Source organism: Acartia tonsa, chromosome 12 (assembly GCF_053477335.1).
Source record: "Acartia tonsa isolate MP-2025a chromosome 12, ASM5347733v1, whole genome shotgun sequence".
Lineage (NCBI taxonomy): Eukaryota > Metazoa > Arthropoda > Copepoda > Calanoida > Acartiidae > Acartia > Acartia tonsa.
In genome coordinates, this window is record NC_137271.1 from 22,634,368 (window position 1) to 22,648,679 (window position 14,312).

The 14,312-nt window shown below is 32.9% G+C and overlaps 1 protein-coding gene across 5 annotated transcripts in view; it reads left to right on the forward strand.

Annotated features, from left to right (window-relative positions):
- Positions 1-14,312, forward strand: part of LOC145334758 (phosphatidylinositol 4,5-bisphosphate 3-kinase catalytic subunit alpha isoform-like) — a 60,329-nt gene that overhangs the window by 31,008 nt on the left and 15,009 nt on the right. For all 5 annotated transcript variants that reach the window (XR_013884953.1, XM_080180357.1, XM_080180356.1 and 2 more), the window contains 12 exons: positions 301-364; positions 783-833; positions 3,596-3,677; positions 4,403-4,484; positions 6,408-6,525; positions 7,305-7,390; positions 7,645-7,730; positions 8,770-8,828; positions 9,431-9,497; positions 12,180-12,220; positions 12,740-12,826; positions 13,417-13,497. Coding sequence is in view for 4 of the 5 variants with exons in the window: in XM_080180357.1 (XP_080036483.1) it covers positions 301-364; positions 783-833; positions 3,596-3,677; positions 4,403-4,484; positions 6,408-6,525; positions 7,305-7,390; positions 7,645-7,730; positions 8,770-8,828; positions 9,431-9,497; positions 12,180-12,220; positions 12,740-12,826; positions 13,417-13,497 (904 nt within the window). In the remaining variant the exon portion in view is untranslated. The remainder of the gene's footprint in view (positions 1-300; positions 365-782; positions 834-3,595; positions 3,678-4,402; positions 4,485-6,407; positions 6,526-7,304; positions 7,391-7,644; positions 7,731-8,769; positions 8,829-9,430; positions 9,498-12,179; positions 12,221-12,739; positions 12,827-13,416; positions 13,498-14,312) is intronic.

Consider the following 14,312-nt stretch of genomic DNA (forward strand, 5'->3'; position numbering starts at 1 on the left):
TTGTTTTCAGGGATCTAAAAGTATACGACAATGGTCAAAACATTGATTTACATCCCCGGCAATAATGATACTTATTATTACAATTAGTGGTAGAAACGTTTGGACACTCAACTTAGTGAACCAAACATTCAACAAAGTCCCCAAAGTTATTAAATAAGAAAACGTTTTTAGATGATTCTGGAATAGTGTAATAATCAGCTCAATAATCCCTCCTTCCTTGGGTTGTTTTAGTATCATTTGGTTTCAGAGTTTCGCTTTTATGGATGTTATCAATTATTATATTTGTGTTATATTTGTCAGGTTACTGGATGCAGTAAAATGGGAATGTCGAGATCATGTGTCACAACTCTATTTACTTCTGGAGGTAAAGATTTAATTCTTTCTACCTACCAGAGATGGACATACGGGCACTTGATTTGAGAAAGTGTGGCCCATATTGGCCCAAAAAGGGTTTAGACCGACCTCTAGGGGTTTAGAGCATACTTTATTTTTACCCTCTTAAAAGTCAAAAAAACAAATTTTCAAAGGTGTCTCTAGAACCGTAGCGGTGTGGAGGGGGGGGGGGGGGTATGTGACTCTTTAAAAAAGATTTTTTAATGATCTGGATCAACTTGCTATAATTTTAACTAACCCCCCCCCCCCCCCGCCAGTTTCAATTATAAGTACCAATAACCATAGTTTTATTGTTCAAATGTATTTAGGCCTCGGAAGAAAGACATGTTGTTTTTACCTTTTCCATCAGTTAAAATGTTTCTTTTTTGATGAGAACTAATCTTGTTTAGGAGTGGAGTCCTGTCAGCATCCAAACTGCCCTTGAGCTGTTAGACTGTAAGGTAAGTGAATTTAGGTTGAAACATTTTTTTATTTCAGCATGCGAATATGCAATAATATTTATGGAAAGTATTTCTACATTTTAATTTTGAAATATTGTTATTTATATTTTCTTATCCCCCCCCCCCCCCCCCCCCAACAAATAAATGTTATATCTAGTCTGCAAGGGATGGAAGGGAGTAGAATACTAGAAACATAGCCTAAACCCATCCACAACGGTCTAAGGGTGGAAATTTGGCAAAAAAGTCATGATTAAATTTTCTTATTTTAACTTGATATTATTGATTTACATACCCCAGCCCATGCATAATGGACAAGGAAAAGAAAAAATAACGTTTAGAACGAAGTTTTTTTTTACTTCAAAGTTGGGTCAAATCAATATTTTTTGAAGGTCAAAAATCTACTTTTTATTTTCTACCTAGATATGAAAAATAATTTTTTTTTGCATAAATATCTATTAAAAACTAATTTCGTTCATATTCTTTACAAATATATATACCAAATCAATAAATAAAAACATTTTTATTATATATTTTACCTTAAAAGTGTTAATTTTATGCTTTGAAAGTAAATTTATGAAAAAATTTTCGTCATTTTTTTACTGAAAAATTTAGCAAAAAAAATTAGTTTTCCTCATATTACTCCTAGTTGCGCTACCGACCCCATACCAAACCATATATGATTCTAAATTTTGAGAATATAATACAACTTTAAGTGAAGTTTCCAGAGTGGGGTCGGTAGCGCAACTTTAAAAAATTTTAATCTGAAAATTGCCTGTAAAACCTAAATTTGAGGGGGGGGGGGGGAATTACAAACCATAACAGCAATCTTAATTTCTCTGTTATTCCATTACTATTAAAGATAATTGAGTAAAACTTTTTAAAATTAATCAGTAATTACTAGAGGAACAATAATTTTTAAGGAAAACCGCGACTTACCCGCAGTTCCCGCAAAAAAAGCCGCCGCCCGCAGATTTTAAAAAACAAAACATTTATTGCATATAGGTCATTTCTTTTTTGATTTTAGTGTTTAGGGAAGGTGTTTGCAACTCTAGTCCTTAGAAGGAAAGTACAAAAATGAATTTTGTAGTAGCGTAGCTACTTTCAAATTCGCAAAGTCCGTCAGTCTGTATGAATCGATATGTAAACATCGTGAATTTCTTTGCTACGACTCAAGACGGTTGAAAGAAAATCTTTTTATGAACATTATCTGTACAAACAACCATCTACTGTAAGATTTATTTGGTCCGTCGGACTGTTGTTAATTCTCTTACAGACATAAGATATCTGTAGGGAAAATTTGATCTACTAAGCAGTTTTATTTTGTAAGAAAGCTGATTTTTTGGTGATGGTTAAGCTCACCAACAAGCATCTACTCTTTAGTTCACTTGGTCCCCTCATCTGTCTGTAAAACTCTAAGAACATTAAGATTTCAAAGAGTAAATGTGTTCGTTTCTTCTGTCTTTTTTTTGTAAGATATGTTATGATTTAGCTGGCAAATACTGTTTTAGTCTATTACTTGGTCTACCGGTTTTTCATTACTGTTCTAAAATGAATTAAATTTTGTTTGATATCAATTTTATGATGTTTATCTTATTTTTGGTTAGATAGGAGGGGGGGGGGGGGTGAGGGGGGAATAGATACAAAAAAATATTTTGGTCAGTTATGAGAATACTTTTTTCCTTTTAAACTCAGTATAATACCTTTAAAAACAGTAAAATTTTAACTTCTGGTTTGGTAGTAGAAAGGGGGGGGGGGGTGGCGGTGTTGGCCCCTGTAGGCCCTTGAGGGACAGTACTAAATTTAAATAGATACTTCTAATGGTAAACTATACAAGTAGAAAAAATAGACATAAGGTACTTTACAAAAAAAATAATCAATATCTTTAATGGGAAGCTCGATTATCCAGTCTCAATATTCATTTTCTTTAAGTTTAAAACGACCTAACCTCTCTTAAATAAATTATAAATATTAAAAAGCAGTTGTAAGTGGATAGTAAAAGGTGTATTATAATACTTTTATTTAAATATATCACTTTTTTTATTGACTCCAAACAGCCAAATGAGGTAGCAAATAACACGGCGGAATTCGGCGGTAGACGGCGGTTTCGGCGGGAAATCCCTATTATTTATTAATATTCGTTTATCTAGGGTAGTAATTGAATCAGGTTAAAAATTTGGTTCAATTATCTTTAAAAATAACAGAGTAGTAACATAAATTATATTTTAAAAATCACCCCTTTTTGGTTACCCCCCAATCACATTCCTGTGCACGCACCTATACATGACCAACTTTAAAAAGTTGCCTAATGTAATATATTACTCATAACTTTTTATTTTAATGAATTCGGACTGGTAGAAGTGTAAATATTTAAATTTGATTAAAGCTATACCAAATTTCCACTAAACCCCTTAAATAGACCATAGTGCCATCCTCAAACTTGAATTTTAAAAGCAAATTGTGTTAATCCATTTCAAGATCTGTGTAAAGCTCTGCTGTAATGGAGAACTCAATTGGTTCATTGGTTAGCGAGATCTAAATGGTCAAACATACCTAAAATATTATAAAATAGGATTGCATTTATCTATAATATGGGCTAAGTGCAGTTCATGGCGAAATATTGCTTATAATGAATGCTTCCTGGTTCCGGGGATTATTACAAGGTTCCTGGATCTAGCATTACAAGAAATATTTCTGGAGCCACTATAATATAAAGTTTACCGGGGTTGCCGGCAACTTATGCATAATATACATTATATTTGTAGTATGCTGATCTAACAGTGCGAAGATATGCTGTCATTTGGCTGGAAAACCTCTCCGACGAAGATTTGGGACAATACCTACTTCAGGAAAGTTAATTGTGTTTTACCACCACCAGGGAGAAGGGACATTGGACTGTAAATTACAATTGTACCCATTTTTTAAAAGAACGTTTCCTTATGTGTTGGCTCAAAAATGTTACGTTCTTTTAATAAATTTAGATTGGTTGGTATTAAAACAGAAGTGTCCAAAGTTTTGAACCAATAATTTAATCTGCAGGGAAGGAGTAGTTTTGGGATTTATATTAATATATCGCCTATTGTTTTATCCAGGCGTAGATTTTGCGCTGCTACAGGCTGACGCCTAGGGCACCCTACAAAAGTTATCTCAGAAGTTACACTACGCTAAAATTATTGAAATAATCAAGACTACATTGGGCATTTTACTGAGTCTATATGATAAAAGTTTTGACTGCAATTTTTTACTACCAAAAAAGTTCTAAATCACTATTGGGGTAAACTATTTTTTCTGCACTAGTGGTTGCGACCCTAGAGATTTAATTAACTAAATTCTAAAACTTCATAGGAGCTATGAGAAGCTTCACTGTAAATAAGAACCATATTGGTCCAGCGGTTATCGAGATCTTAACTTAAGACAATCATCCTATTAATTTTATATAAAGATTGTAAATTTTAAGCTAAGTAGGTATATTAGTCAAAATATAACACAAATTATAAAAGATATTTTTATATTGTCTGGTTGATACCTACCTAAATATGAAAATTAAGAGTAAAACACATTTAAATTTATTTAGTTGGTTCAAACATTAAAATTTGAACAATATATCGACAATCCACTCACAAGATTTCTGCTAAGAAGAGCTCTCATGAATAGGTTTGTATAATTTTAGTTAATTAATAGTTTTAACAAAGCATGAAAGATCAACTCGCAAGATTTTTGCTAAGGAGAGCTCTTATGAATAGGTTCCTATGATTTTTGTTATTAATTGTTTTAACAAAGCATGAAAGATCAACTCGCAAGATTTTTGCTAAGGAGAGCTCTTATGAATAGGTTCCTATGATTTTTGTTGTTAATAGTTTTAACAAAGCATGAAAGATCTACTCGCAAGATTTTTTTAAGGGGAGCTCTCATGAATAGGTTTGTAGAATTTTAGTTATTTAATAGTCTCAACGAAACATGAAAGATCCACTCACAAGATTTCTTCCAGGGAGTGATTTCATGAATAGGTTCCTAAGATTTTTGTTATTAATAGTTTAACAGAACATGGACAATCCACTTAAAAGACGTCTACTATGAAAGGAGAGCTCACATAAATAGGTTCTCCTGGTTTTAAGAAATTAATAGTTTGATTATTACATGGCCTGGACAATCCATTCCACACTCACAAGATTTCTGCTCTAGTAGAACTTTCATGAAAAGGTTCTTGTGTTTTCAATACCAGTAAGAGTTGGTTTTACTAAAAACAAACGATCAAAAAACTTGGTAAAAATAATTTTCTTTATTTTATATGCATTTTAAGAGAGAACAGGTACCTTATACCATATTTTTATTTTTATCAATGAATTTTCCTTTCAAATAAATTCTTTGTACCTTATTATTTTCTTATATCTTTGATTTAAACACAAAATCATTGTCTTTAACAACTGAGTTTAAAAATAAATTTAAAGGAAGTCCTCATTATTTTTTAATGCAAATCTTTTGTCCTTTTATTTTAAATCAAGTTCTTAAAAAGTAGGTAGGGGAAATTAAACTATAAATAACACGATTACCCAACGTTTTTAAACCAAATTGTCTTATTAGTTGCTTTAAAACTTTGGATAAACTTATTGAATTGTGATTAGTTTTAATCTGCCTAATTAGTAATTTGTTTATCATCATTTGGGATGTAAATGAATTTATCATCCATTGTCTTATCCTTTAAGTTCCCAGAGTTTAGATAGTTGATTACATGGAATATATTTGAGTGTTTAGTTTATTGACCCTAATGGAATATTTCTGAGTTGTAGTCCAGATTTATAATTTTGAAATGTGAGTCAGAATATAAAATTACTGATTGACACATTTCCTTAGATGGCCAATCAGACACAATAATATGTCCATTGTCCTAAACATAAATGCCTGAATTTTTGTTTATATTTAGTCATGTGATCCAATCCAATAATCCACAAGTATTTTGGGCAATATTATAATTTCCCTAAGCAAAGCTTTATCCTAAGAAAATTATTTGTTTCTTGTTTATTTAATACTGGCGGCTGCGCCCCTAGCATCTAGGGGCTCTATATCCGAAGGGATAAAAAAGGGCAAAAAATAGCTTTAAACCAAACCCAGACTTATTTATAAAAATAAAATAGCTTAAAGCCATCTCTGGGCCTTTACAAAGCTTCCCTCTAAAGGAGAACCATATCAGTTCAGTGGTTAGCAAGATCATTTGCTTAGTAATTTATATAAAAGGATAAATAAAATGAAATGAACAAACTGCCCATTCATACTAAAAGTTGAACACTTTTAACCATTAATGTGGCCAGAATTTATCTATGTATTTTGGGATGTGGGATCTGGACCATCTATATTTATTCTTAGTCAAACAGGAATTACACTAGTCCCCAAAGTTTTATAATAGCGTATTCTTATTAGTTTTCTCTACAACTTAAGGGACTTTATCTACAAAATGGGTTATTTTGTGTATTATCATTGAGCATGTAAATCAATTTATCGACCATTGTCTTATCTCTTTACATCTCTGATTCTTATTGTATAGGTTATTTGGGAACTAACAAGTTATCAATTTTATTTTAGAAAAATTGGACACTTTTTCTTTTGGCATTTGAAGTCCGAGATGTCTTCCCCCGTTTTCTCCATCAGATTTGGTCTGCTCCTGGAGGCCTTTTGCAGAGGCCTCGGCCCAACACTAAAGGTAATCTAGCCATTTTTTTAGAAGCGTAGCTACTCTATATATAGAGTCGGTCCGTCCGTCCGTCACGGACAGTTAGCTTTTTTTTTGTTAATTTGATCAGGTTAGAATTGTCCTATTGATTCCATGGTGATTTGCATGGTGATTCCTGTAGTAGTTAGGCACGATTTAGAAAGCGTAGCAACACTATAATCGTTACCAGAATGTCTGTACGTCCTTTTTAATCATGTTGATTTTTATTATTTTTAACAACAAATATTTATGTGATAAAATCATCCAATAGGTCTGATTTTTGGAATACTGATTCCTAGGACAACAAATAAAAATGTATAAGCGTAGCATCTCTATAATCAAGTACTAAAAATGTTAGAATGTCCTTGAACAATATCCTGTATTTAAGCAGTATTTCAACAAATTTACTTACATTATTGTTTCGACTTTTATACATTTATATTCTAATGATTTAGTTCTGACACTCTAAAAGTGTTAATGTTCGTTTGTCCTAACGTTTCAGAGCTTCGCTTTTATGGATGTTGTCATCCTTGTTTTCATAAAAAAATGTTTTCTAATAAAAAAGGTCTTATATAACAACATCTATTTTTTTAGATTATATGTAGTAATTTCGTTAGTTAATTGAAAACCAAAACTTAGAAACGGTCATCATAAATTTTACTTACTTTCATAAAAAAATTCACGATATTAAAATAATATTTTTATAAGTATATGATAGGGGGAAGATAATTTTATCGTCCATTGTCCTATAAACAGCTTTGATAATTTAGGAGCATATTCGCCAAGTGGAGGCCTTAGAGAAGCTGACAAAACTAACAGATTCACTCAAGGAGCAAGAACAGGGTCAGCGATACAGGTACTTTTATCACGCCTCTAAAGGCTGTAGGGGTACTAAAGAGAAAGAAAGATTTTTTTCGGCCGCTATTTGAGATAGACTGTTGATTTTTTTGTGAAGAAACCCCAATTAAGAATTTTGTAGGTATAATGTTATGATTTTTTATTTAAATCCTTTTATTTTTCCTATCAAACTTCTTTTTAAAACCACAGGACCTCTTGTTTGTCCAACCTTCATTTTTTGTGCTTCTTATTGATGTTGTCATCCTTGTTTAGGTTTTTGAATGAGCAGATCTCAAAGAGTGATTATTTGGAGAGTTTACAAAACTTTAAATCTCCCCTAGAACATACTGTCTCTTTAGGTAAGATTCTTTAAGTAATAGGAAGTTTTTATGTGTGTTTGTGTCTGTCTGTCTGTATGTCTAGTAAGATCTCAATGGGTAACTATTTGTAGATTTTACAAAACTTTAAATCTCCTCTAGAACATACTGTCTCTATAGGTAAGATTCTTAAAGTAATAGGAAGTTTGTGTGTGTGTGTGTGTGTGTGTGTGGGTGTGTGTGGGTGTGTGTGTGTGTGTGTATCTGTCTGTCTGTCTATTAAAATCTCAAAGGGTAATTATTTGTAGATTTTACAAAACTTTAAATCTCTCCCAGAACATACTGTATCTTTAGGTAAGATTCTTAAAGTAATAGGATGTTTGTGTGTGTGTGTGTCTGTGTGTATCTGTCTGTCTGTCTATTAAGATCTCAATGGGTAACTATTTGTAGATTTTACAAAACTTTAAATCTCCCCCAGAACATACTGTATCTTTAGGTAATATTCTTAAAGTAATAGGATGTTTGTGTGTGTGTGTGTGTGTGTGTCTGTCTATTAAGATCTCAAAGAGTGATTATTTGGAGAGTTTACAAAACTTCAAATCTCCCCTAGAACATACTGTATCTTTAGGTAAGATTCTTAAAGTAATAAGATGTTTGTGTGTGTGTGTGTGTGTGTGTGTGTGTGTCTGTCTATTAAGATCTCAAAGAGAAATTATTTGGAGAGTTTACAAAACTTTAAGTCTCCCCTAGAACATACTGTATCTTTAGGTAAGATTCTTAAAGTAATAGGACGTTTATGTGTGTGTGTGTGTGTGTGTGTGTGTGTCTGTGTCTGTGTCTGTCTGTCTGTCTGTTAACTAATTGGAAAATTTACAACACTTTTAGAAAGGAGAGTTTAATATTTAACTACCATTGATGTTTTATACTTAAATAGGTATGTAATGATAGGAATTTTACTAAGAAGTTTTAGTCGGCTAACTGTTACAGGAGCAGAGAAAAAAACGTTTTCCCCAAAACGTTTTAGACGGACATTTCGAATTATAGCGTTGCTTTGCTACTAAAAATGAAATATTTTGTTTAGGGGAGTTAGTAGTGTCCAAGTGTCGTATAATGGACAGCGCTAAGAAACCTCTTTGGCTGGTAAGTTTATGCAAATGTTTAATATTTCACGTTGTTGAAAGTAAAGGTGGAGGGGGGGGGGGATTTTTACATAAACTTTAGATATATAATTATAGATTTTTAACCCAGACAACTAACTGGTTTCCAGTCTGGTGGGGAAATTTTTCTTATGCTAATAAATTGCTTTCTTCTCTTTTGAAGCGACTTGGATCAAAAGACCCAATTGAAAACCGGCACAGGATCCCCACCTCGTGAACATACAGTTATTTAACATCTGCCCCCTCCATTCTTTTACTTCAATGTCGCAACATAAATAAAACTTCTGGTAATTTTTTTTATGAGCTTTAATCTCAGTTTTTTTATGCTTGATCAAATCCTATTGTATATCATTACATTATCCATCCACCCCCCTAAATTTGCCAGGGGGATGGATACAACCCTCTTCTGCTCTCATAGTAATAAAAAAACATGTCCCTTTGAACACTGACTTAAAATCCGAAAACCTTTGTAATATATTTTTCATCAGGCAATTTTTTTGGCTATTGATCTAAAAACAAGGATGACAACGTGCATAATAAGGAAAGCCCAAATTCACGAAACCTCTCTCACATATTTGTGTCCAGGTATGGAAGAATCCAGATCCGCTGGCGGACAGAATCAAGGGGTTCAGCACAAACAGTATCATCTTCAAGGAAACCATACACAAACACACAATTCATTTGTTGTTTAGGAGCGAAGTTACTCTATAAATAACTTTGTCTGACCGTCCGTCCGAAACTCAGTCCGAAACGCTATGGGAAAAAGGTGGGTAAAGATTTAATACAAAGGAAACCATAACAAATACAAAATACATTTGTGGTTTAGGAGCGAAGCTACTCTATAATTTACTTTGTCTGTTCGTCCGTCCGAAACTCAGTCCGAAACGCTATGGGGAAAAGGTGGGTAAAGATTTAATAAAAAGGAAACACTAACAAATACAAAATACATTTGTAGTTTAGGAGCGAAGCTACTCTATAATTTACTTTGTCTGACCGTCCGTCCGTAACTCTATTGGGAAAGGCTTGAAAGGATTTAATATAAGCAATATATGCTTGTGAAGCTACTATGTAAGTTATCCGTGTGTCTGTCGTTTTGTCAGATAACACAAAACCAAATTTGTCTGTAAACGAAACTTAGGAGTTATTTATAGCCAATTTACGCAAGTCAGATGCAGTTTACAGCGTTTTCTATTATTCTATTAAAAAGCCTTTTTTTCAATTATTATATTGAAAAAAAAATAAAGTTTTCTTTTTGTTATTTTTAAGGATTTCAATTAAAATGTGTGGGGGCAATCACGGATCTAAAGGGATAAGAGAATGGCCGATAAATTGATTTATATCCCCTATAATGATACTCAAAATAACCCCTTCTGTAGATTAAAATTAGTGATTGAAACGATTGAACGCTGAACTTAATGAATCAACCTATCAAAATTCACTAGAGTCTCCAGAGTTGTTAACAAATAAAAAAACGTTATTATAAAACTTTGGGGACCAGTGTAATAAACAGCGCATTTCTCCTCTCATTCTCTCTGGGGGGGGGGGGGGGTATTGCACACCCCTTTCTCCCAATAACACATTTGTTTAAACATTTGTTTTAAAAGATTAATTTAACTTCCATTGTCATATCACGTTGTCCACGATGAATAGAATATTATGAAAACTTTCATAAAAATCAACGTCTTTAGAATGCACTATTACCAGGAATTTTAAGGAATAAGATTATTTACTAAAAATTTATCTTTACTTCAAATTATTTTTAAAGTTATCTTCAGTAGAATAAAATTATCGGTGAAAAAAGATGGGTATAGTCCCTTTCGTGGCAACACCTCTTAAGGTACTTTCTTATTTTCACAGTAGCTTTTGATAGGTTAGTTTAAGTTAGGTCAGGTGTTTGCCCCGCATGGTTAGAGCCCCCACAGGGGCTAGAAATAAGGGAAAAGCTAGTGTGAAAATGCGACGAAACTCCCCTTAAGAGGCGTTGCCACGAAAGGGACTATACCCAAAAAGTTTAAACGTGTTTTAAACAATCAAGATTTAATAATAGTTATTTCTCGCATGGTTTTTTTAGCCCCGAGGTGCCGAAGGCACGGGCTAAAATACTGGTTTTAATCTTATGATTGTACATTTTTATATTCGTAGAAAGCTGTATATAATGCGATGCTAGACATAGTTTTTTCGTATGGATGAGAACCGGTTCCTATCCACCGGATTCAAATGAATACGAGAAAAGTTTTTATCCTAAAGAATGAAATAATCTTTTGGGAACGGTATAATTTACAGTCCAGTGTCTCCTCCCTCTCTCCCTGCATGAGTATAACTTCGTGGTTTAATTAGGACGAAAAGTTTTTTTTTGTTGATAAAGTTCTTTAAATAGAAAACGTGAATTTATTGAAAGTTGTGTAAAGATTAAACAAGTATAATCATTTTAATAAGTAACGCAACAACAGGCTAAAAAATCTTAAAAGTGTTTGTCTTTAAGTTTTTGTCATTTTGGCTATGATAGAGCTACAAAGAACTTTAATACGGCAAAATAAGCATAAGATGTTTCTAATTTACTTTTGCATAGGTCCAGGGAAAAAGTGGAGGGTCGACTACAGGACACTAGACCTTAGCTGCTAGTTTCCTTGTATAAACGCAACAGACAAAAATTCCTAGATATTGATTAGCTGCGCTTCTAATATCTAGTTTGTCATCGTAGTTAATCAGGATATGATTATCATAACCGAAGCTAAACTATGATATTCTTTGTCCGTTAGACTGTCCATGGGGGTGAAATGTGATTTTCTTGGTTGCTATTTAAGATAGACTGCTGTTCTTATTTGGTGAAGGTACAATTTTCCAAATGGCATACAGTATACAACGTTGTCCGTCTGTTCGTCGGTTATGCTACATACGACGTATGTGTTTTAAAAAGGTTTTGTGATTTTTATATCTTTTTTCTTTTATTATGAACTTTGAACATCTTATCTATAATTTACTTTGTCCAGTTGTCCATCCATGATTGTTTTTGTGCTTCGCCTTACTTATGGATGTTGCCATTCTTATAACAAATCTATAGTATAGATATATATAACGATAACTACCTCCCGCCCTTTTCCAATGACTTTCGTCTGCTATCAATTTATTTTCTGTTACTTGGCTGTGTTAATATTCCCGACATCATTGGTTGATTTTCTAAGACCCAATTGAGAGTCGGCACAAGGTTATTGGGATAGGGAAATACAGTTATTTAACCCCTTCCCCCTCTAGTGTTTTACTCTAATGTTTTGTGCTTCGCTACTTATGGATGTTGTCATCCTTGTTTAAAAAGTAATTTGTGTTTGTATTGGCTAGAATGGAGATGATTTAAGACAAGATATGTTAACACTGCAGGTATTGTCAATAAAGGCTTACTCATACATTAGTAACAGGATGCAGGGATATAAAGGAATAAGACAATGACAGATAAATTCATGTACATCTATCCCCCTAATTATGATACAAAAAATTAATCAATCTTTAGGTTACAATTGGCTGTTGTAAAATTTAAACACTCATGTTAATGAACCAACCAATTAAAATTCTATAAAAGTCCTCAAAGCTGTTAAGCCTTGGAATAAGAAAACGTTATTGTAATACTTTGGGGACTGTTGTAATTTCCCCTCCCTTCCTTAATAGGATGCCTGTGAGCAGAGAATCTCGCTAACCAAAGAACCAATATGGTTCTCCTTATCATTGAAGCTCTTCGTAAGTTCAGATAATGTTAAAATCAATTTTGGAAGAGGGTACCTCCACCCTCCCTAGAGAAATCTTACCCCTACTTTAGTCCTATTACTTTTTCATTCTAAAACTAAATGACTAATGTCTTTATCAAGATTATTGGTTATTTAACTTTAATTTCGTTACTTTAAGGTTATCAGGATAATGGACACAATATGGAGTAGAGAAGGGTTTGATTTAAGGATGATGCCATATGCCTGTCTAGCTACTGGTAGCCAGGTATACATACATAATCTATCTATCTATCTAGAGTAGTGAAGTATAATATTTAAGAATGATGCCATATGCCTGTCTAGCTACTGGTAGCCAGGTATACATTATCTATCTTGATATCTAGAGCAGTTAAGTATAAGATTTAAGAATGATGCCATATGCCTGTCTAGCTACTGGTAGCCAGGTATACATTATCTATCTATCTATCTATCTCTCTATCTAGAGTAGTGAAGTATAAGATTTAAGGATGATGCCATATGCCTGTCTAGCTACTGGTAGCCAGGTATACATAATTTATCTATCTAGAGTAGTAAAGTATAAGATTTAAGGATGATGCCATATGCCTGTCTAGCTAAATAAGGGCTCGGCAGCCGCGCATCATCCGTGACTAAGCCTCAAATTAAAACCCGTTTGAATATTTTGAAAATCTTTTTTTGTAAATAGGGATTTTCATATTTGGGTAAGATGATTAAAATTGTAAAAGGTTGACATCTCTGAGGCTTACACGCGGCTGACGAGCCCTACCTTATATATTTTTCCCAAGATTTAATCTAAGATGAAATATTTAGAATGATGTTTTTAAATGACAATTTTAGGTTGGAATGATTGAGTGTGTTAGGAATGCAAAGACAGTTTACCAAATCCAGAAATCTATGTCCAGATTAGCTGCCATCCAGGTATTTCTATCTAGCTATCTTGCTTGCTGTCTACCTAGCTATCTTTCTATCTATCTATCATATTTAATACGTCTTTTATTAATATCTGTCTACCTATTAATTGGGTTAATTGACTTTTTACCAAATTCTGACATCTATGTCATTGTCTAGATATACTATCTTTCCAGCTAGCTAGCTATCTATCTCATTTAAACTGCTTGACTTACATAACTTAGTATAAAATCTAATTAAAACCTTCCTATGTATATTTATATCACTGTTGGGAATGACCATCGATTTATCATCCTTTGTCTTATCCCTTAAGAGACCTTCCTTTTTAGAGTGCTTAAATGACACAAATATACAACTACGATAGTATTTGGGATAGAACATACTACATCGTTTTAAAATAAAAGTAATTCCGTTTGTTCAACTGACAAGGATGACAACATCCTTAAAAGTAAAACTCTAAAATTATCAAGTCTTAAAACTATAGGAAGATACTGTTTCAGAACATACTTACATTTTTATGACTTAATTATAGAGCTTATTTGTTTATATCATTTTATCTTGTTGTACTAGGAATCATTATTTCTAAAATAAGATATATAGGACCTACTTAGGTATAACATTTAAAAAATCAATGTAGAAAAGTCTTTAAAATCAAAATGTTTCATAAGGACCCACTTCTCTTTAGTTACAGCACATAACAAGTTTTACGCTAATGTTACGCCACAAAAATATTCAAATTTTTCTCAATTTCAAATGGAATTAATTTTTTAATCACGGCGCCTGATATGGACCTACGGACTGTCTGTTAACCATTATAGTGTTGC